Raw genomic sequence first — 22,961 nt, 5'->3', positions numbered from 1 at the left:
AAGACTAGGTATAATAAGTTGAGAGGGGGAAATAAGGAATCCAGTCTGGACGTGACTTTGAAACGTCTGTTAAGTACCTACATGGAGTAGTCAAATAGCAAGTTGGATATAGACATCAAGAGACATGTCTGGGCTGAGGATATGAATTTGGGGTCACCAGCACATAGACATCGTAGTAAGCATTAGACTGAATGAGATCACTAAGGGGGTTAATGTGGTTAGAAAAAGAGGACCAAGAATTGAGCTTTGAGGCCCACAATGTTTAGAGATTGAGAAGATGAGAGGCAACCAGCCAAGAAGACTGATAAGGAGTGGCCAGTTGAGGTAGCAAGAAAACCACAAGACATATTGTTGGGGTCACGTGAAGAAACTGTTTCAAAGCAGAGAAGTGATCCATTGTGTCACATGCTGCAGACAGGTCAAGTGACAAGGACTGAAAACCGAGCATTGATTTAGCAATGAGGAAGGCACTGTGATCTTGACAAAACAGATTTATGTAGTGGTAGGAGCAACATCCAGATTGGAATGGCTTTGAGAGAAATGGGAGGAAAAGCATGACAGAATGTAGACAACTGTTTTTGAGAAATTGCCTGCAAAGGAACAGAAGAATTGGGATATAACTAGAAAAAGGAACTGTCCTGAGGATTTCCCCCCCATTTCCTAAGGTGGAAGTAACAAAGTATGCTTGAAAATTAATGGGCATGATCCCGTAAAGAGCAAGAGGATGGCAAAAGTGAGAGGGTGAATTGCTGGTGGTCTGTCCTTGACTAGACCAGAGGGCATAGGATCTCGTGTACAAACAGAGGGCTTGGTCGTAGGAGCAGGGACAGTTGATAATAACAGGAGAAAATCGGGGTTTATGGGTGAAATGCTGATAGGTGAGGTGGGAGCTTATGGAACTAATTTTTTGATGGCTTCACATTTCTCAGTGAAATAAGAAGGAAGGGTCAGTGAAAGAATAGGGAAGGAAGGAATGGAAATAGAAGTATGAAGTAGTTGTCTAGGGCCAGGTTCGGCAAACTTTTCCTGAGAAAGACCAGATATTTTCACTTTTGCCGGCCATCATGTTTGTGCTGCTGGTTACTCACCTCTCCCGTTGTGTACTGTGAAAGCAGCTGGGGATGGCATGTTAACCCGTGAGCATGGCTCTGATTTGCTGGCTGTTCTGAGACTGGGAGAGTGGAGTGCCCGGAACAACATCATGATTGCCAGGCAGTATTACTCTCACTTGAGATTTGTGTCTGTTTTTCTCCAGCCACATTCAGAATACTTTGTTGCTTCCAACTCAAAAGACTTGTGGCACACTCTTCCCATCATAGGAAGAAATGGTGGCACCGTGAGAGACTATAAATGTGTATAAATAGGCGTCATGTCTGGGTACTGGGAATGATCACTCTCTCTGATTTCTGTCACCACAGAATAGGCGGATGACCTATTTGTCATCTCATTGAGACATAGTTAGTGACATTGTACAGGTGAGCACCCATACACCAACGAGAATTTCTTGATTGTACAGAGGAACGCCATATGCCCAGGGGATCTCTGCAGCTTGTGATGCTTACAGGACAATGGGCTTAGGTGACACTTCACTACCAGGGGGCCAGGCTAGATTCTCTTCAAGAACTTTGCTCAAGTGCTCAGGATTTGTGCCGTGAAATTGTTTCTTGTCCATTTCCTGGAAACTTTCTTAATAGCCCTGCCACAAACCTCAGTGTGTCCTCATCTGAACTGAGTCTTCCCAGTTGTTACCCAGTAGCTACGTTACGTGCAGAGCCTGTACTGCAAAGAGCTTTGACACAATGTCCTTTCCTTCTAACAGCCAAGAAAGCTGCGGTGAATTTACTGGGTGATGAGAAGAAGGGCTCCTAAACCAGCCGCCGGGTGGAACCTTCCTGCCCTCCGCACTTCCTGTTAGAGCTTGATGTTGTGTTGGGGACTGTGGTATAATCATTTTAATGTTGCCTTGGAAACATTTTTGATATGTTAAAAAATGGAATGTGTGTAAGTATTTTTTTGCTTTTACTGTCTATATACATAGGGAGCATTTTAATTTAAATGTAATGCAATGGGCAGTATCCAAAACTTTGGAAACTATGTTTTGCCTCTGGATAGGGAATGTGTTACCATCCTACAGGAAATATAAACTTAAAAACGACATATCCCACGGGCTTTGTACTTCAATGGGCTCTCTCTGCATGCATTTTCTCTGTACTCTGTAAGGTTCTACTTCATGTAATGTACAATTTTGTATTAAATGCTTTCAATGTAGTTGTGTATATGTATATGTAGGGAAATGTGCTGATTGTAACATGCGTGATGCTCATGAGCACCTGCAGAAAGCTGGAGGTCTGTTGTGCTGGTGTGATCTGCTGAAGGGTCTTAAGTGATAAATGAGGTTGAATGGAGGTTGGCCTGTGTTTTCCTAACGTAGCAGCAGAATACTGGAACAGCTTTGTAAAGCAGTCACTGTGCTGCTAAATGGGGAAATAAATGTACACACACCTGTGACCTGCAGCTCCCAGTTCCCTGTAGAACCAGTAATACTGTCTTGTGGCCTTTGATAATCTGCGTATAAGCTCTAGATTTGTCTGTTTTTGAGATGCTAAAATGGAAATCATCCCTGTTTTCATCCTTCAGTGCTGACATGTTGGGACAGCCTTGTTATTTTCTGAGTCTTTTTTTTAAACCATTTGAAGGATCCCCGGAGCCTTGCCTGCCTCTGATTACATGTATGTTCTTGTTTATATCATTAGCTAGCAGTATATGCTAATGATGGCACCAGGCTCTAAGAGCAGTTCTGGGAAATGAAAGGAAGTTTGATATAATCTGTAGATGGCAGTGGTTAAGTCTAACTGCCTTACCTTCTTTCCCTGGCCTTTAAGGTCAAACACATGAGGCCTCCCTAGTTTGCAAGTCAGAGTCATTTGTAGTATGTTTAAATGCCTTCATCTTTATGCTTTGTTTTAATACATTGCATATAACTACATAGTTTAAGAATAGAACAAAAAGGTGAAATCAGTGTCTCCATAGTTTGATCAGCCAAGTAGCTTACAGAGACTGATAGTTGTCTGGGCTAGAGAAACTGAGCTCTGCCCCAATCATACCGCAGGGGTTTTCTGAATCAGACTGAACTGACTGAAGAGTGTAACAAAATTACCACGGCTAACTATCCAGCTGTAAAATACTTTTTAAGGCAAATAAAGATAGTTCTCATTTCAGTAACTATTAGATAAGATCATAATGATGTCTCATGATGTAAAAAATATTAAAGATATCAAAAATAAGAGACCATTACCTAAATATTATGAATTAGGGCATTTATTTTTTTCTGGGGAAAATTAAATCATAAGACATCTTACATTTATCTTAAACAACTTAGAAAGCAAACAACCATTATTTGGAGAAAATCAAGTCTTAGATTTAATATTTAAATCTCTTTCCCTATTGAAAAAAAAGTATGTCTTTCTTGATAGCAAAATAATGAAAATTAGCAACCTCTAGCATACAGAACATGCAGATTGCTAGTATATATATTTTCAGGTAAGATGGAAGGCATAAAAGTTACTCTTGCTTAAAGCTACTTACAAGCTAATGCCAGTTTAAAAACTGTAAGAAAAAACATTCTGAATGCAGATTTTTGTCTTGATAACTTTCTCCCACAGTGTATTATGGAAGAAATTGTTACTGTTTTTCGTAGTGAAAGACAGGAGATGTTTTGAGTTGAATAATTCTGTTTCAGCTTTAATTTCCCAAGTAATGTACTGCCATGCTGAGTATTTGAAAAACCAACTGAACCTGTGTCTAGCTAGAAGACACGCATTTATTTGTACATGAGTGGTATTTGGGGGATTATAAAGTTATAGAATCCCTACAGCAATTCTTTCTCTCCTTGAAAGGTTTCAGATCAACAATTACTGCTACTCTGGAGAGTCTCTGCCCACAGCCTGGAGAAAATGAGCATAGCCTTTCACTACATTACCACCTGTCCTCAAGATGTGATCTGTGGAATGGATATGGATGTAAATAAAATTCCATTGTCTCACTGAACTGTTTCATTTCATTTTATTTTGCAGTGCTTTAAAAAAAAAAGTAGACTAATTTATGCAAAATCTGCATATGGATAAATGAACCCTAAACACTGTTTATTAATCCTATTCCTTATCTGGCCTATGCTTTGTCCTGGTGACTACTACTCATCAGTTAGACTTTCCCTAAAGAAAACATACCAACCAAAAAAGTTTCTATCAGTAATGCATATTAGATTTAAAAGAAATCTAAACCACTGCTTTCTTACATATTGCATTACACACATCTCATAAGACATGTTGGTGTATTGTACATATTTTGATGAAGTAAACACTTCTTTGTGCCTCCAAATTATTCTGTACTTTGCTACCCTGTTTCCCCAAAAATAAGACAGTGTCTTATATTAACTTTTTCTCCCAAAGTTGCGCTAGGTCTTATTTTCAGGGGATGTCTTATCTTTCCATGCGCTAGATCTTATTTTTGGGGAAACACGGTACCTAGAACTTAAGGCTTTTATTAAAAATATCTACTGCTGGAGGGTGTGTTAGCTTTGTCTCCTACATCTGCCTGTACATGTCTATATGTCTTCAGGTAATCTGTATGTGTTTAGAATAACATACAATTCAGATCCTTAGCCATCAAATATTACAGTTCTATACAGTATGGCAAGAAAGTAAATATATTTGAGAATGACCTTAACTAAAAGTTTTCCTGGCTCCTAACCACAATATTCTTATAACATCTCTATATAACACACACTTCAGAAATTAAGAGCAATAAGGAGGTTCTTTGGTTTGACAGTGGTTCTCAGTCTTAAGTGTGCACCAAATTTTCTTATAGGGGGCAGGTTATTAAAATACAGGTAGCTGGCCGCACCCCCAACTTGTCTAACTCAGTAGGTCTGGGGCAGGGCTGAACGGTTTAAATTTCCAACAAGTTCCCAGGTGATGACGGTTCATGAACCACATTTTAAGATAAAACCACATGTTAGGTAAATGCTATCTTTACACTTTGCTTTACAGAGATTTTCAGACCTGGCTGCACATTACAATCAAGGAGTTTTATAATAATACTGGCATGGGAAGCCACTGCCAGAAACTGACAGTCCCAGGTGCCAGTATGCTTCAATAAGTCTTCAGGTGAATCTAATATGTAGCCAGAGAAACCAAAGCAGGGTGGGAGGGGGACGAACTTCTGGGATTGGATAAAAAGTAAAATGATAGACACATGCTTCTTTTTATATAGAAAGGTACAGGATAGTCAACAGTCTGATTAACATAACAATGAGGGAATTTGTGGTCTCTGTCCAGGTGCCCTGGTGCATTGGTTGTGCCCAGAGGCGTCTGGAAAAAAGGGAAGTTACAAGTTACCCTGACACTCCAATGATATATTATTATAGACAACAAGCAGGCTTAGTTAGGGTAAAGACTGACTTTTGCCAGGGAAGAATCTAACCTAGGACATGACTACTTGCCATAAATTCCTTTATGGTAACTTCAGGTCTCTAGAGTTTACAAGGCCACCACCCAGGCCCTCCCTGAACCAGCATATATCTACACTGCTGTAACATATTACCACAAATATATTGGCTTAAAATAACACGAATGCATTAGCTTACTGTTCTGAAGTCAGACATCCAAAATGGCTTGGCAGGACTGCATCCCTTCTGGACACTGGAGAATCCCTTTTCTTGCCTTTTTTCAGCCTCAATACTGCCCGCGTTCCTCGGCTTGTATCCTAGGCCTCTGCTTCCCTTTTATAGGGACCCTTGTGATTACATTGGGCCCACCTGGACAGTCCAGGACACGGGCATTCCCTGCTTTACTGCGCTTCACAGGTCTGTTTTTTACAAAATGAAGGCAAGACCCTCCACCAGCATAAAGATTACAACTCGCTTTATTGTGATACCTGCTTTATTATGAAGGTCTGGAACTGAACCCACAATGTTTCTGAAATACACCTGTACTCTCTCCAGCTCCAGCTCCTTAATTACACCTGCAAAGTCTCCTTTGCTATGTGAAGTAACAGTCCCAGGCTTTGTGGGGAGGGGCATTATGCTGCCTACCCTACCTGGTCTCTCGCTGGAGATAGACATTTCATTATGAAGTCACACCCGACTTAAAAATAAATGTAAAGAGAAATCTTAATGTTGGGAAGGAAATAAAATTTAAGGAGGGTTAGTGAAAAACTACCCCATCCCTATTCAAGTAAAAGACTAGAGGTTTATCCTCTCCACACAATAAGACTCAGGGGTCTTCAAACTACGGCCCCGCGGGCCACATGCAGCCCCCAGGGGGAGTCTGATCCTGCCCGCCAGGTTTTTTGGGCAGTGAGCGCAGCCGAGGTGTTACAGTAGGAATTAGTAGTTCATATAGTCCGGCCCTCCAGCTCTCTGAGGGACCGTGATCTGGCCCCCAGTTTAAAAAGTTTGAGGACCCCTGCAATAAGTGGATCTTTGGAATACAGCAGAGCTGAGGAACAGAAGTTGAGTTAAAAACAGGATTGGGTGACAAAGCTGAGACCCATTTCCCCACCCCACCACCTTCCCCTAGGCTCCCAGGAAGGAACTCAGTAGACTCCTCTCTGGGAAAGCAGATCAGCTTAAGAGAAAAACAGCTCAGCCAGATACCCCTTTAGTGAAACTCAGTATGCCAGCTCTTCTTGTGTGCTCAACTTTCAGTCAGCTTTTTGACCTTCCACTCTGAGAAATAAGAAATTATATCCATGAAATAACAGAATGATAAAAAAAGAAAGAAAAAGGAAAAGGAAACATTCAGATGACAAGAGATTAGGCAAGTTAAAAACACAAGAAAAGTGGAAAAACTCAATAGAAGGGTTGAAAGATAAAGCTGAGGAATTTTAGGAAATAGAACATATAGGCAAATAAATGAAATAAGAAAAAGAAAATGAGGACTGGTCCATCATGTCCAATATTCAAATCAGAGGAGTCCAACATAGATCAGAAAGGGAAGAAAAAAATCAATGAAATTTTCAATAAATTTCCCCAGAATTTGAGAACACAAGTTTCCAGATTGAAAGGGCCATTTAGTACCCAGCACAATGGGCAAAAAGACCCACCCACAGGAAGCACACCATTTCCGAACACCAAGATGTTGCAGGTTTAACAAGTTAATGTGGTTACAAGAAACCATGAACTAGAATGGCTTGGATTTCCCTTCAACTATAACAGAAGTCAGAAGACCATGAAATAATGCCTTTGAACTTCTGAAGATGATTTCCAAAGCTAATTCTATACCCAGCCCAACAGTGGGAGGGTAGAATGACACTTTCAGCCATGCCTTTTCCCTAGGAAGATCTAAGATGAGTTACACAATGCAAGGAACCTAAGAAAGAGGAATACACAGGACGCACTAATACAGGCTATCCCAAACAGCAAAGCAACGGAGTCACACTCCAGTGATGGGGAAGGGAACCCAGAGTGAAGCTGTGCACTAGGTCTTGGGTGACCAGCAGAATAAAGCCATGTAAAAGGCTCCAGGATAGATTTCTTTACAAAGATGAAATTAAGCCATAGCAGGTTTAGCTCAGTGGATAGAGTGTCAGCCTGTGGACTGCAGGGTTCCGGGTTCAATAATAAGGGCACATGCCCAGGTTGTGAGCTCAATTCCCAGTGGGGGGTATGCAGGAGGTAGCCAATCAATGATTCTCTCTCATCATTGATGTTTCAATCTCTCTCCCCCTCTCCCTTCCTTTCTCTGAAATTAATAAAAATATATTTTAAAAATAAATGATAGCCCTGACCCGTTTGGCTCAGTGGATAGAGCATCAGCCTGTGGACTGAACGGTCCCAGGTTTGATTCCAGTCAAGGACATGTACCTTGGTTGCAGGCACATCCCCAATAGGGGGTGTGCAGGAGGCAGCTGATCGATGTTTCTCATCGATGATGTTTCTAACTCTTTATCCCTCTCCCTTCCTCTCTGTAAAAAAATCAATATATTAAAAAAATGATAAAAAAAATATGAAGCCGAAGCCGGTTTGGCTCAGCGGTAGAGCGTCGGCCTGTGGACTGGAAGGTCCCGGGTTCGATTCCGGCCAAGGGCATGTACGTTGGTTGCGGGCACATCCCCGGTAGGGGGTGTGCAAAAGGCAGCTGGTCGATGTTTTTCTCTCATTGACGTTTCTAGCTCTCTATCTCTCCCCTTCCTCTCTGTAAAAAATCAATAAAATATATTTTAAAAAAATATGAAAATAATAAACTACCTGATTTGAACAAACTTTCTGAAATAAGTAAACTAGCTGTTTTGAACAAACTTTTTTTTTTTTTAAATATATTTTTTATTGATTTTATACAGAGAGGAAGGGAGAGAGATAGTTAGAAACATCGATGAGAGAGAGTCATTGATCAGCTGCCTCTTGCACACCCCCTACTGGGGATATGCCCGCAACCAAGGTACATGCCCTTGACCTGAATCGAACCCGGGACCCTTCAGTCCCCAAGCCGACGCTCTATCCATTGAGCCAAACCGGTCCCGGCTTGAACAAACTTTTTGAAAGGACATCGTGACACTGATAATTAGTGGTTGAGTCAGTGATATTCAGAAAGTCAAGCAAATAAACAAAAATAAGCAGCCCAGAAAACAAAATACCCATAGCATAGTGTTTCTTAAACGTAATGTGCGCTAAATTCATAAATATAAACATACAGTAGCTTATTGTATGTGTGTGTGGGGATAGTGATAAAAGCTAGGCACTAGCTCTATCTAAATTTCCATATTCCTATATAGTAAATTGAAAAATAAGTCATAAAAGAACACAAATCTTAAGTGTGTACAAGAACTACTTGGGGATCTTGTTAAAATGATTTGAATTCGGGGCTGGGCCAGAGTCCACATGTTCACAAGCTCCCAGGGGAGGCCAGTGCTGCTGAACCTCCTACCACTCTTTTGAGTACCTTAGTACACGGCTCAGCTACAAATGGAATAGATGGTAACAATGTAAACGGTGAATAGTGATTAAAATTATAATAGGGGGGAAGGTAGGAAGCAGACACGCATGTGGTGGGATAAAGGAAGAAAATCTAAATCCTCCTAAGATGGAAGTTAATATCTAAAATTAAAACCATGAAAACTAGCTGGCTCTTTAAATTATGTACAGATATAATATTGGTAACAAGCCTTTAAAAGTAGGCAAAGGATATGAACATTATTCATTGAAATAAATATAAGTGGTATTTCGACATATGAATAAATGCTTAATCTTGCTCATTAGAGAAGATTCTGTTTTTCACTTGATTGGCAAAGAAAAGCTCAATTATGCATTCATTGCAATATGAAGAGCAATACAATGTTACAGCAATAGTTCTGAGATCTTTCTGACAATACTTATTGCCAAAATAATTTTAAAGTCACCTTTTCTTTAAAAAATATATTCTTTAAAATATATTTTTGATTTCAGACAGGGAGAGGGATAGAAACATCAATGATGAGAATCTTTGATTGGCTGCCTCCTGTACGCTCCCCATTGGGGATGGAGACATAACCCAGGCATGTGCCCTTGACAGGAATCAAACCTAAAATGTTTCAGTCCATGAGATAACGCTCTATCCATTGAGCCAAACTGGCTAGGGCTCCAGTCATCTTTCTGTGACAAATATTTTGTTAACTGCCCCAATATCCATTCTCCACTACTTTCTTGTTGGCTGCCTCTATCAGGACTAAAAAAACCATATATCCACTTTCCCAGCCTGCCTTGCAGCTGAAAATGGACATGTGCCACAGGTCTGAACCATGAGAATACATACCTAGGCTCAATAGTATATTGTTCCCAGGCTACAAACTTGTTATTGTACTGAACACTGTAGGCGAGTGTAACACAACGATTAAATATTTGTTTATCTAAGTGAGCACACCTAAACATAGAAAAAGGCAAAGTAAAAATATGGTATAAAAGCTAAAAAAGGGTACACCTGTATAGGGCACTTATCATGATTGGAGCTTTGTAGAACTGTAACTTGCTCTAGTGATCCAGAAAGTGGTGAGTGAATATGAAGGCCTAGGACAGGACTATACAGTACTGTAGATTTTATAAACACTTTGCCCTTAGGCTACACTAAATGTATAAAACAGCATGAGATGAACAAAATTAAGTACAAAACAAATGATGTAATCAAGAGCCACAATAAGCACAGTAAGCACAAGATGTACATTCTAAAATAGTAATAAAGTTTAGTATAGTAAATACATAAACCAGTAACAGTCATTTGTTATCATCAAGTACTAGAAGCCTGATGCACAAAGATTCATGCTAGAATGGGCTTTCCTTTCCCTGGCTGCCAGCACTGCCTTTCCACTCCGGCCCAGCCCTTCTGCTCAGGCCCCAGCAGGCTGCTTCCTTCCACTCGGAGAGCAGCCTCCGCTCTCTCCACTCCCGACACCGCCTTCAACTCCCCCCGCCCCCCATGCTGCCCAGAGGCCCTGAGACTGAGGGTGGGGCAGAATGCCTGCGTCATTGCCAAGGCAATGATGTAAACTTTCCACCCTTCACTTGGTGTCTGTATATGCAAATCAACCACCACCTTTGTTGGGTTAATTTGCATATCACTCCTAATTGGCTGGTGGCATGGCAAAGGGTATGGTCAATTTACATGTTTGTCTATTGCTAGGTGAGATTATGTACTGTGTATAATTGTATGCGCAATATTTCTATGTGACTGGCAGTACAAATTTGTTTACATCAGCATCAACATAAACACAAGTAATGCCTGTTGTGCTCCAAATTTACAACAGCTACTACGTCATTAGGGGATAGGAATGATAGGAATTTTCAGCTCCGTTATAATCTTATGGGATCAGTTGTATATGTGGCCCATCACTGACTAAAACACTATTAGGCAGCACATGACTAACAGCACTTCCAAAAGCATAGGGAGTCACAGAAGGCAGTTCGCCCAAGAGTCTCAGTGGCAAAAACACAAGGCTAGATAGGGATTCTCTTCAACTTTACAAAAAATTCAAACAGTGCTTTGCAATAAAGGTAGAATTAACAATCCAATTTAACCCTTTGCACTCCGAACCATTCTGGACATTGGCTACCAGCTACTCGACGCTACTTTGCGGAAACGTGCGTTGAAATAACTCAATTCCCCGTAATCACTAATAAACTGCAATGTCCCCTGAGAGGGGACATCCGAGTGATATGCTAGAATTCCAATGTCCCCTGAGAGGGGACAGCGGAGTGCAGAGGGTTAATTTATTGAAAAATGTGTATCTCAAGGTGCTAAAGCATTAAGTAATTTTAGAATTCAATGAAAACAATGTCCTTAAGCTTACAAAATAAGCAAATCTAAAGCTTAAACTCCAGGACTGTCCATGTCAAAAAACCAGTAACTGAACTATTCAATTACAATAACTAATTAAAAGAAGATGATCTAGCCTCACTGGGTGGCTCCGTTGGTTGGAGCGTCATCCCATACACTAAAAGGTTGTGTGATTGATTCCTGGTCAAGGCACACACTAGGCTGTGGGTTAGATCCCCAATCGGGGTGCATAAGGTGGCAGATTGATGTTTCTGTCACATCAATATTTCTCTTTCCTTTCCTCCTCTCTAAAAAGAAAATCAATTAAAAATTAAAAAAAAAAAATCTATAGACTGGCTGTTCACAGACCTCCAAGAGGAATTTACTACTTTCTTCTGCTTTTAAGGTCATGCTAAACACCCACTACCCATTTTATTCTTTTATTTTTATTGATTTTTACAGAGGGAGAGGTTGAGTGAAACATCACCGATGAGAAAGAATCATTGACTGCCTGCCTCTTCCATGGCCTATACTGGGGAATCAAGCCTGCTATCCAGGTATGTGCCCTGACCAGGAATCAAACTGGGGCCTCCTGGTTCATGGTTTGACATTCAACCACTGAGCCATGCCAGCCAGGTTTCCCATTTTTTCTTTTAAATTATCTCTTCCACTGGCATTAATTCATAAGCAAAAACTACATAGTCAGTTTTGAATTTTATTTCATTAGCTTAAAAGGTGAACGATATGTGTTTTAAATCTTATTAAACTCATTTATCTGAACATTTTTACATAGAGCACAGATACAGGATTTCAAGTAACTTATGGCAGAGGCCATTGTCCTTTTAAAAATAAGCTTCTTTCTTCCACAAAAACTGCATTGAAAGGCAAAAAAATTTTCTTTTATACTGCATAAGAGCTAGATGCAAACTTTTTATGTAAATTTATTTCATTGTCAACTCTCATGCTAAAGCTGGGAGGCACAAATGTTCATAGTTCAGTTAAATGATACAAACAAAAAGCTTCAGCTCCTCCCAGATACAAATCAGAAAGCTCCATCCACGACTCTTACAGCAGTATGTCAGACTTGATTGTCTTGCCAGGTCACTTCTTCTTCTTTCCTTTCCCTTTTTTACTTCCCTCTCCTTGCTGAAGAGTTTGGTCACTACCTCCTGTTTTTTGTGTCCTTGTTTTTAGTTTAGGAATCATTTCTGCTGCATACAACATTACTGACTTACCTAGGAACCAGAAATTAAGGTTAGTATATAATCCATGAACTAAGATGCAAAAGGTCATTAACTTGAATATCATAAAGTTCAAGAAATCATCACACCACATCAAGAAAATGAGAAGGATTTAAACAAACAAACAAAAAATGACTATAAAGGCAATGACTAGGAGTGGGGCCTTTGGTGGTGCAAGTATTGAGAACAATGCTGAAATGTTTAAAATAATATAATCAAAATTTAAGTGTAAAACAAAAAATTGGGTCTTGGTCCTAGTAATTAACTTGAAAATCCAAGGAGAACTTTTCTACACATAAGAAATTGGAAACAGCATATCATTATAACTTTTAAGCCATGGAAACACACAATATAGTGTACAGATGACATACTGTGGAATTGTTCACCTGCAACCTGTATAATTTTGTTAACCAGTGTTCACCCAAATAAATTAAAAAATTAAAAATAAAAATAAAACACTAGGGATAATGCTAGTCTTCTCTTACCATAACCTCCTGTGCCTACTCCCTACCCCTTGCTTTGCTTTTGCCATTAGGTTAACTACTATCTTAAGACCAGGTATTTTCTTACTTTGTTTTTAAATTTACCTAAGTGGTAATACTATCTCTTGCTTTTTTTCACTAAAAGTGGCTTTTTAGATTAATGAAATTATAAGCAAACATCAAGAACTCTAGGATCTAAAATGGCAATGAACATCTGACAATTTAATAATTTTACACTCTTAACTTAGGAGCAATGATGGACTTTCAGAGGTTTACAAAATGTTCACAAAACAGTATTTTTGGAGAAAACCATTAATAAGTTTCATCATATTATCAAATAGGTCCTTAACTTAAAGAAGTTTAGAACCATTGCAGCCACTAAGGAAAACAGTATGGAGTTCCCTTAAAAAATGAAAAGTGGAACTGCCATTTGATGCCCGTGGCCCACTTCTAGAAATATATTCCAAGAACCCCAAAACACCAATCAGAAAGGATGTATGCATCCCTATGTTCATAGCAGCATTATTTAAAATAACTAAGATTTGTAAACAGCCCGAGTGCCCAAAAAAAAGCTGTGGTAGGTACATTTACACAATGGAATACTATGCAGCTGTAGAAAAGATGGATTCTTGCATGGGTGGTGTGGCTCAGTGGTTGAGTGCTGATCTGTGAACCAGATCATGGTCAGAGCACATGCTGGGGTTGCCAGGAGGTGCCAATGATTCTCATCATTGATGTTTCTGTTTTTCTCTCTCTCTCTCTCTCTCCCCCCCCTTCCTCTTCCTCCCTCTCCCCCTCACCTCTCTCCCTCCCTCTCTCTCTCTCTCTCTCTCTCTCTCTCTCTCTCTCTCTCTCCCCCTCCCCCTCCCTCCCTCTCCCCCTCCCCCTCTCCCCCTCTCTCTTTCTCCCTTCCTCTCTGAAAACAAAACAAAAACAAATTATATATATATGATCTCTTACTCTTTGAGATAGCATGGATGGACCTGGAGAGTATTATGTTAAGTGAAATAAGCATTCAGAGAAAGACAAGTATCACATGATCTCACTCATATGTTTAATGTAATAAAAAAAATAAATTGACCCACAAAATAAGCATGCAACAGACTGAAGAATCTCAGAGTGGGGGGAGGAGAGGGTGCAGATGGTAACAGATTTTATATACTGATATGCATAACCCATGGACACAGACAATAGGATGGGGAAGACTTGAGGTGGGGTGGGAATTGGGTGGAGGGGGGCAATGAGAGTAAAAAGGGAGAGACATCTGTAATACTCTCAACAATAAAGATAAAAAAAAAAATAAAACAAAACAAAAAAATGTACCCCAGCCTCCAAAGTTAGAAGCATTGTTTACCCCTGCATCAGTGGTAGTCCTTTCTCTAAATTAGTCTGTAGAACACACATTATTTTTACCTTTCAAAAAATCAGAAACTTCTTTGCAGTGTAGAGAAATGAGTAACCTATCCCCAAATTTTACTCATTTATTTAAAAAAGCTTACGTGATGGGAACTGTGTAAGACAGAGGCTGCCATCTTCCTGTTTGAGTTGAATCCGGACTCTGCCCCTGTACTGGGCATCACGATTCCATTCTCGGGAGTACATTTTGTTTTTCTAATAGAAAAGAAAAACAGGCTTTGTTTAAGATGTTATTATATCAATGAAATGAGAATGGAAAATAGTAAAGGAAGGATCACATCATACCTCAAGAAATGCATTAAGTCCAACTGCTGAGCACACATCTTGAATCTCTGTAGCTGTAGGATTTTCAACAGCCTGAACAATTAAAAAAAAACACTAAACAGCTTAGCTTTAAGTAGGTACTACAATACTGTGTAAATCATTTCAAATACTTCGATCAAAACATGTATCAAACCCAAGGTTTCCATTTCTACTAGATCCAGCTGTTTCAACGTAAAACAAACAAACAAACAAAAAAACAACCCTGGAATGATACTGATCAATCCTTGTGTTGTTCATCTCCCCTCCAAGAGAACATACACTTCACAAGTGGAAGGACTAATTTGTTCATCAGTATATTCCCCAACATCTGGCATGATACTTGGAGCATAGTAGGTGCTCAGTGAATACTGGTTAAATAATTATTACAGATACAACCACTTTAGAAAATTATTTGGTTCTATCTATTAAAGCCAAAAGTATGCATTCATTATGGACATGCAATTGCACTTTTAAGTATATATTTTAAAAATGCGAAACTATGTTCACTAAAGACAAATTCAAGAATGTTCACAGCAGCTCTATTTACAATAGCCCCAAACTACAAACAACCCAGTTATCCATCGATGGTATAGTCATACAATGCAATACTACATAGCAGTGGTTGTCATTAAGGTAATTTTGCCCCCTGTCCCATCCACTCAACATTTGGCAATGCTTTGGAAACATTTTTGATTGTCACAACTAGGATGGCGTAGGGCACTGGCATCTAGTGGGATGCTAAACAACCTAAAACACACAGGGTAATTATCTGGCTCAAGCCAAAACCGGTTTGGCTCAGTGGATAGAGCCTCGGCAGTCTGAAAGGTCCCAGGTTCGATTCGGGTAAAGGGCATGTACCTTGGTTGCAGGCACATCCCCAGTAGGGGGCGTGCACGAGGCAGCTGATCGATGACTCTCATCGATGTTTCTAACTCTCTACTCTGTATCTCTCTCCCTTCCTCTCTGTAAAAAAAAAAAATAAAAAAATCAATAAAATATATTAAAAAAAAAAAGGATTATCTGGCTCAAAATGTCAAAGGTGCTGCTGTTGAGAAACGCTATTACAAAGCAATGAGAATTAAACTTCACTCAAAAATGTGGATAAATCTCATAAGCTTAAAGTTCGGTGAAAAACAGATGTAAAAGTCATAGTGTGTAATGCATTTTAAATAAAACTCATAAACAAGCAAAAGTAATCTATGGTGCTGGAAGTCAGCAGTGGTTCTCCTTGTATGTGAGTATATATGGAGAGGACAGTGACTGGGAGGGGATATAAAGGAATCTTCCTGGGTGCTGGTAATGTTTTCTTTCTTTAAATTAGGGTGATTACCCATGTGCACTCATTTTGTGAAAATTAAGACACTTAAGATTTTTGTACGTATGCTTGCTATATATATCGATAAAGTTCAAAACAACTTAATCATTCTCCAAATTATCTGACAGCTTGCTACCAGAGGCCTGTTGCAGGGAGTCAGGCATTATTCTGAACGAAAGCTTTGGTGTCTTCTCTTTTATCCAGAGGCAGCAAAACAGACTTTCTTTTACACATTTAAGCAGAAAGTGAGATACAAAATAACTCAAGAATAACAAAGTCAAGGCTTCAGACCAAGTTACCTTGACCCTGTTGTTAGAATACAAAATGTGCTTCTTAAAAAAAATAAAATAAAATGACATCAATTTTGAAAATAAAAGGTATCAACAAAGTCCCTTCTCCCCTGAAGGGCCAAGGTACCAGCCTGCTTACCTTACTGATGGGGATTCGCCTGCCCTCCGCGATGGTCTTCTTGTTATTTAAATAAGCAGGGTAAATACAAACAAACCTGCCACAGAAAAAATACAGCTGGTATCACGGGAGCAGTGTTCCCAAAACCTCACCCCTTCATCCCCTCATTATCGTGACTGCCAGTACACCCACACTATGAGTCGCATGTTTTTTTCTTTATATTATCTCCCTTTCACTTAACTTACTTAAAAAGTAAACTTTAACTCACTACCTTAAGTGGAAAAGAACCCTACTTGCTACAGAATATTTAAAACAACAATGTCTTGACTGTTTGTTCACTTAGATACAGGTCCCCGCCACAAGGACCTGTGTGTGTGGGGGGGGGAGGGTCCACTCTCGTGTATAGAAAGTACGGCGTTGGCCCTGACCGGTTTTGCTCAGTGGACAGAGCATAAGCCTGGGGACTGAAGAGTCCAGGGTTCGATTCCAGTCAAGGGCATGTAGCCTGGTTGCGGGAACGTCCCAGTGAGGGTGTGTGCGGGAGGCAGCTGGTCGATGTTTCTCATTGATGTTTCTAACTATCCCCCTCCCTTCCTCTGTTAAAAAAAAATCAATAAAATAATTTTTTTTAAAGTATGGAATTAGAGGTATTAATAAACCTAAAAAACTCAAACGAGCCTTCGTGGACGCCGCAATAGGGAAAAAATAGAGTTCTCACGTAGTTACTCTGTTCGGTGATGTCATGTGCACGGAGCACCCAATGTGCTTTGGGTGGCGCACGGGCAAACCAGGTAACTACCGGGCTACCGGAGGTTGGCATTTCAGGGACCCTGCGGAGAGCCCGGTGCGGGGGCCTCCGGGAGGAGCGGACGCCGGGGAGCAGCCCGGAGCCTCCTCGAGGCCGGGGAGCGGCGCTACCTCCGCGGGCTCGCGGCGAGCCCCTCCCGCCTCAGGACCCACCTGTCCTGGTCGGCCGGGGACCGCGCCGCGGCGCAGGCCATGTCCGCCCGCGCCCACTGGGGTGAGACCCGCCGGCAAACCCGCCGGAACGCCGCCGCTCTGATTTCCCAGACAACCCCATTTCCGGCGGAAGTCCTGCCCTCCGGAACGCCTTCGCGTCCCCGGCCTTTCCCCGTCCGTTTGTTCTGGCACCTGTCGCTCGGCGCCGGAGTCCCGGCTCCTGACGTGGCGTTGGGCCCTATCCTCTCGCGAGAGCGTCCGCAAACGCCTGCGATGCTTTCCCTAGTGTCCTCAAAGCGAGGCGTTTTGGGCGCATGCGCCGTCGCTAACATGGGATTCCTCACCGAGTGCTAGACGCGCTCACCTATAGATGAATCCTATCAGATAAGGCCCTCATTTTTTATTTAATTATTGGGGTGACATTGGTTAATAAGATCATACAGGTGTCAAGTGTACATTTCTATGATACATGATCTATGCACATTGCTATGTGTTAAACCTTCATTCTTATGATCTTATTTTACCTTAAATTAGTTCTTTAGAGGCCCCATCTGCAAATACAGCCACTGGTTCTGTACTTTTTTTTTTTTTTTTTTTAATTGTCCTCACCTGAGGACAATTTTTCATTTATTTTTAGACAGAGTGGAAGGGACGGGGAGTGACAGAGAGAAACATCAATGTGAGAGAGACACATTGATTGGCTGCCTCCTGCATGTCCCCTGACCAGGGCCAGGGATTGAGCCTGCAAGTGAGGTAATGTGCCCTTTACTGGAATCGAACCCAGGACCTTTCAGTCCATGGGCTGATGTTCTATTCACTGAGCCAAACTGGCTAGGACACTTTTTGTACTTTTTTTTTGCATTTGCTAATGGTATTTAATTGGATTGTTTAGGTTTTCTAAAAACTTGACTTCAAGCTGAGAGTGGTTCTTTTACTCTTCATGTTCAATCCACTCATTATTTGGTAGTACTCTGTCGTTTCATGCTTCTTTGTGAAATACAGTCCTCTGCCATTTCTCCTGTCCTTTGATATCTTGGTTAAGATTTCCTAGTTGCTATTTTTGGGCTAGTGATTTGGATGGGAAGTTTTATTTCTTTCTAACATTGGAGTTACTATTAAATGAAAATACTGATTTTGTATTTTTCTAAAGTAAAATAGTATCTCTGAACACTGCCTATGTAAGATTAGAAATTTAGCATGCTTTTACATCTTCTCTTCCTTCTAAATATTGTTTCCCAGATTGGTTTGGAGTAACTTGAATTTAAGATAAAAATTATTACAAATTTCATCTTTTCATTTTGAGTTACTTGGGCACTCACATTGAGATTCATTATCAGATCAACCACAATTATTTATGCATTTATTCAAGTTTAATTTTTTTTGCTCAGATGGTTTACTTAAAGCCTTTCTGTTTAATTCTTGGGATACTGAGGCAGAAATAGGTCACGGGTTCTGATTGTCCAGTTCTTTGGAAATGCTCTTCATAGATTTGGGGAATTCATGTTTTATGAATGCAGCATGTGACATAGCCTCTGCCAATCACGGCCACCCAAGCAAGGCTCCAGAAGTGAGCAGTGTGAGGAAGCAAGTGCCGCATGTAATGTTACTTATGGCAAGAGTGTTTGAGAAGGCTCTGGTGGTGAGGGGCAGCACCTGAATCTTGACCAAAGCCGCCCCATTCTATGAATGAATTTTTGGCCCATATGCAAACCCTGTGGACTACTTAATATTCTCTAAATGAACAAACATATTTGGTCTTCTAGGGAAGGTCTTGTTGATAACGATAAAATTCTGAATGATAGTACTTCAGATATATTAAATGCTAGTTTGGCTGGCTTCAGAATTCTTAGCTAACATTTCTATTCCCTTCCAAATGCTGCATATATGGTTTTACTGCTGCTTTTCATTTTTGGTATTTAATATGGCAGAGAAGAAATTTGGTGCCAACCCCCTTTTTTTGTAGGCAACCTATTCCTCTCTCCCCACAGAAAGAGAACGTTTTATATTTGAAATTAACTCACTGAAACGTGTCTAAATACGGTTTTCTGGTAGTTCAAAGTTACTTCAGGAGCAAAGAGGGTTTAAAAGTTCATAAGTGCCCCCAAACACAAGGACAGGTAAAACCAGGTCTCATAAATGGCAGGGACTGAATAAAACCAGGAGCTTGCTCTCTGCCTCTCTCCCATATCTGGACCCTTCTTTCTTCACTGGCTGGTTTTCCCTTAGTTGTAGCTTGAGGATGCCAATCATACACAATAACTCTTGGCCTTAACTCTGTAAGATCTTTCAGTTCCAGCTTTCAGTCACCACCAGAAAATGTCTTTGTGACTCTTACTTGAAATCGATTGGCCCAGGCTTTTCTTTAAGCCAGGTCATACAAGCATTTGGTAACTGGTCATTTGATGATGAGTCTCCCCTATGACAGGGGCAAGACTGGGTATGTGGTTCAGTGACCAATTAGTGATGCTAAGTGTTTGGATTCCAAAGGTGATGCAGGTGGAGCAAGTAATGTTTGACATTGTTCTCATAGTTATGTTTCACCAATGTTGCTTTATATTCAATGGTCATCTTCATTAGTATACATTATGAGTATTTTTAATTTAAAAATAGTAACAATCACATAACTTCAAGAAAATGAACGAATAGTCACAAATATAGAGAAAGAATTATCCTGAATATCAGAGGAAAGAAAGTATATTTAGCACCAAGTACAATATTATACACATAAAACATACAGGTTGAAAGAAGTATTGATGGCCTAACAAAAACCAGAATATTGTTTTAAAAACCAGAAAATAGTTTTATAGTCCACAGAACAGAGTTAGGGGAATGGCAAGCAAACGACCTGCTGTTTACAGGAGGCAAAGTCCATAGGTTTCAACACTATAAAGCAGTATTTTCAGGTCAGCAGAAGAGGAGGAAAATATGCTTATTAAAAATTAAAACTAATGTATATACTCTACTTCAGCCACCACGACTTGTGAAAAATTACTTCTGTTCAGTAATTTTAATGATTTGACCACTCAATTCTTTCTTCAGCTCTTGGCAATAAATGGGTTTTGCATTTCTGGCACTCGTATTTTTTTCCTTAGATACAAAGAAACCCAGTGATAACATAAATTCAAATGTAGTGCAACTGGCTTCTACCCTCAGCAACAGATTCATCCCTTCACTTAATCTTGTGGTAACATGATCTATATTTGTCTTTTTTTTTTTTTTTTTTTTACTATACTTATGGTACTATTTGATCCTTATGGCTTACCTTTTATTTCATTATTTCCCGCTTATTAACTGTCCTTTTAGTGCCCAGATAACTTGTAAAGTTTACTCTCAAAAAATATCTTTAAAAAAAAAAGTTTACTCTCAAATACCAATCTAATTTGCCATACAGTTAATGGATTGTTAGTCACTCCCACTGTATATTAACAAATTAGGTTCATTTACCTTATACCTGAAATAATTTCATAATCCCTTTTTATAGTCTCTACTATTGCAAATACAAATGAGATACTTGCTGAAATTGCCTTCACAATAACTGCTTCAAAGGGAACAGCAGCTGGTCCCTCAGACTCATCTTCTATAAAATTGCTTGTTCATGTCTGGTAAACGTGTCCACTATTGGGAGTGGAGATGAGCTATATCAAATTGCATAGCTCAGTATTCAAGTCTTTCATGCCTAAAGGTGAGGAAAGCTTATTTGTTGATATAACTGTCAGGGTCCAGTTGTTGAGAATGACTAGAACCGAAGGTAATAGGGCAGTTGCTCTCTAAGTGTGGTTCCAGACCAGCACCGTCACCTGTGAACTGTGAGAATTGCAAATTCTTGGATCCCACTCAGAATCAGAAATGATAGGGGTATGGGCCCAGTTGTTTTAATAAGCACTTCTGGTGATTCAAATGCACTGGCTTGAAAACCATTGCTGTTGTGGTTTGCTGCTGTCCAAAGCTAGATATTTCTCTCAACAGGCATCACAACTATTAACTATCCTAAAACTAAGCTCAGTATGCCATTTAAGTAACAAGCAATATCTGGTGTTAGGACAGCATCGTGAACTTCTAAAAGTATAATTGGGACTTGCCCCTTTACTAATTCTCTAACAGGAGGGTCTCAGATAACAACTTCCCCCCACAATGGATAACATGGACTGGTCCTTCTCCCAGTAGATGTTGCCTATAGGAATTCCTGAGTTTTCTGGCATGTGGAAGGCACCCGTCTTTTCATTTCCAGCATTGATAATATTTTGCCTTACTTGAAAAGGACCATTTTTCCCCCTCCTTACTTGGAAAGGGAAATTTAACTTTAATTGGCTTACATCCCATTTCTTTCCACAAGAGCACTCGAAGCGGTTTATAAAACCTGGTATGCAATAAATCAGAAAAAATAAAAAATCAGGACTAAAAGAAGAGGAAAGAAATATGACCTATATGCACATATCCCTATTGAGTAAGGCAGACTAAGAAAAATACAAATAGAATAAATTAGTATTGTTATTCACAACTATTTCATTTAGTTAAAATCTGACAAAATTTAAATGTAGATATAGTCCAGAGATCGGTAAAATAAGGTCTTTGTAAAGTGGTGCAGAGAAAAGCATATGGACTTTGGAGTAAAATGCCTTAATTTTAGCACTCTATTTACTGGCATTTTATTTTAGAAAACCAGCCTCATTACTGGTAGGTGATAGACACAGGTAAGGGGTAATTAACTACATGATGCGATTCCTAGGGCACAAGATAGATGTGCTGACTCCTCCTCACCCCTTTCCCAGTGCCCCACTGTAAGTATCTTTTTCTGTCTCCAAATGCAGAATGCACGAATCTCCTTAAAAATAAAATTTCATTCAACAAATGTTATTTATCCTCCTCACCCTCTGATCTTTTAGGACAAACTCTGGGAAGATAAATGATCTTTATTAATAAATGTATCAGTTTACCTTCCTTCATGAAGAGGATTCTCCCTGCCATGTTAGTAAGAGGCACTAGGACACCTATCCCACAACTCTGCCTGTCAAAAACAAAGTTTTCCTCAACAGGCACTGGTTTTAAATAGTCTTTTGAATATTCTAATGGTATTACATCTACCTTTGATGTTCCATGTGTTATATTTTCTGAGAATGGCAAAGTGCTGATTATTTTTGGTTGCTGGGATTTTTGCCTTAAAACACAGAGTGATAAGCCCTAGCAGTTTGGCTCAGTGGATAGAGCATCAGCCTGCAGACTGAAAAGCCCCAGGTTCGATTCCAGTCAAGGGCACATGCCCGGGGTTGCTGGCTTGATCCCCAATGGGGGCCGTTCAGGAGGCAGCCGATCAATGATTCTTTCTCATCATTGATGAAATCAATACAAATATTAAAAAAAAAAAAAAAAGTTCATTCCAGACCCAGCAGCAACAGGGAGAAGATGAAGTTACAAGACAGTTATGTTCCAAGTCAGGCTTGGAAGAGACTACTTATACCTAAGAATAAACATGTTTTCAAGTATAGAATTCTATTAAGAAAAAAGGAATACTCTACGTGGACCTGTTATGTTCAATGTCCAGTCTGTGCTAGGCAAT

The 22,961-nt window shown here is 40.0% G+C and overlaps 2 protein-coding genes and 2 long non-coding RNA genes across 5 annotated transcripts in view; 2 read left to right on the top strand and 2 right to left on the bottom strand.

Moving 5' to 3' along the window:
- The window catches only part of REEP5 (receptor accessory protein 5), a 30,280-nt gene extending 26,233 nt beyond the window's left edge, over positions 1 to 4,047 (top strand). The window contains exons 5-6 of one of the 2 annotated variants that reach the window (XR_014794943.1): positions 1,820 to 3,029; positions 3,078 to 4,047. Coding sequence is in view for 1 of the 2 variants with exons in the window: in XM_084882860.1 (XP_084738986.1) it covers positions 1,820 to 1,869 (50 nt within the window). In the remaining variant the exon portion in view is untranslated. Of the gene's footprint in view, positions 1 to 1,819 lie in introns of both variants that reach the window. The other variant, XM_084882860.1, reaches the window with a different exon arrangement.
- LOC311622105 lies at positions 2,958 to 7,946 on the bottom strand. The gene is made up of 2 exons (XR_014794950.1): positions 6,491 to 7,946; positions 2,958 to 6,287 (listed from the first exon to the last, which is right to left on the bottom strand). It is a non-coding gene; the product is annotated as an uncharacterized lncRNA (long non-coding RNA).
- A 359-nt stretch (positions 7,947 to 8,305) lies between these two features.
- Positions 8,306 to 11,247, top strand: LOC311622106. The gene is made up of 2 exons (XR_014794951.1): positions 8,306 to 11,177; positions 11,218 to 11,247. It is a non-coding gene; the product is annotated as an uncharacterized lncRNA (long non-coding RNA).
- Positions 11,248 to 11,984: 737 nt separating this feature from the next.
- SRP19 (signal recognition particle 19) lies at positions 11,985 to 17,554 on the bottom strand. Its single transcript, XM_084882844.1, has 5 exons — positions 17,408 to 17,554; positions 16,469 to 16,544; positions 14,707 to 14,778; positions 14,505 to 14,616; positions 11,985 to 12,517 (listed from the first exon to the last, which is right to left on the bottom strand). The coding sequence occupies exons 1-5, from the start codon at positions 17,446 to 17,448 to the stop codon at positions 12,384 to 12,386; spliced, it is 435 nt and encodes a 144-aa protein (XP_084738970.1). The 5' UTR covers positions 17,449 to 17,554; the 3' UTR covers positions 11,985 to 12,383.
- Between the last annotated feature and the right edge of the window lie 5,407 nt (positions 17,555 to 22,961).

The sequence above is a fragment of the Pipistrellus hanaki genome, assembly GCF_964339955.1.
Source record: "Pipistrellus hanaki genome assembly, chromosome: 4".
Classification (NCBI taxonomy): Eukaryota; Metazoa; Chordata; class Mammalia; order Chiroptera; family Vespertilionidae; genus Pipistrellus; species Pipistrellus hanaki.
Note: the sequence above shows the minus strand (reverse complement) of the source record. Positions and strands in the feature narration are given on the sequence as shown.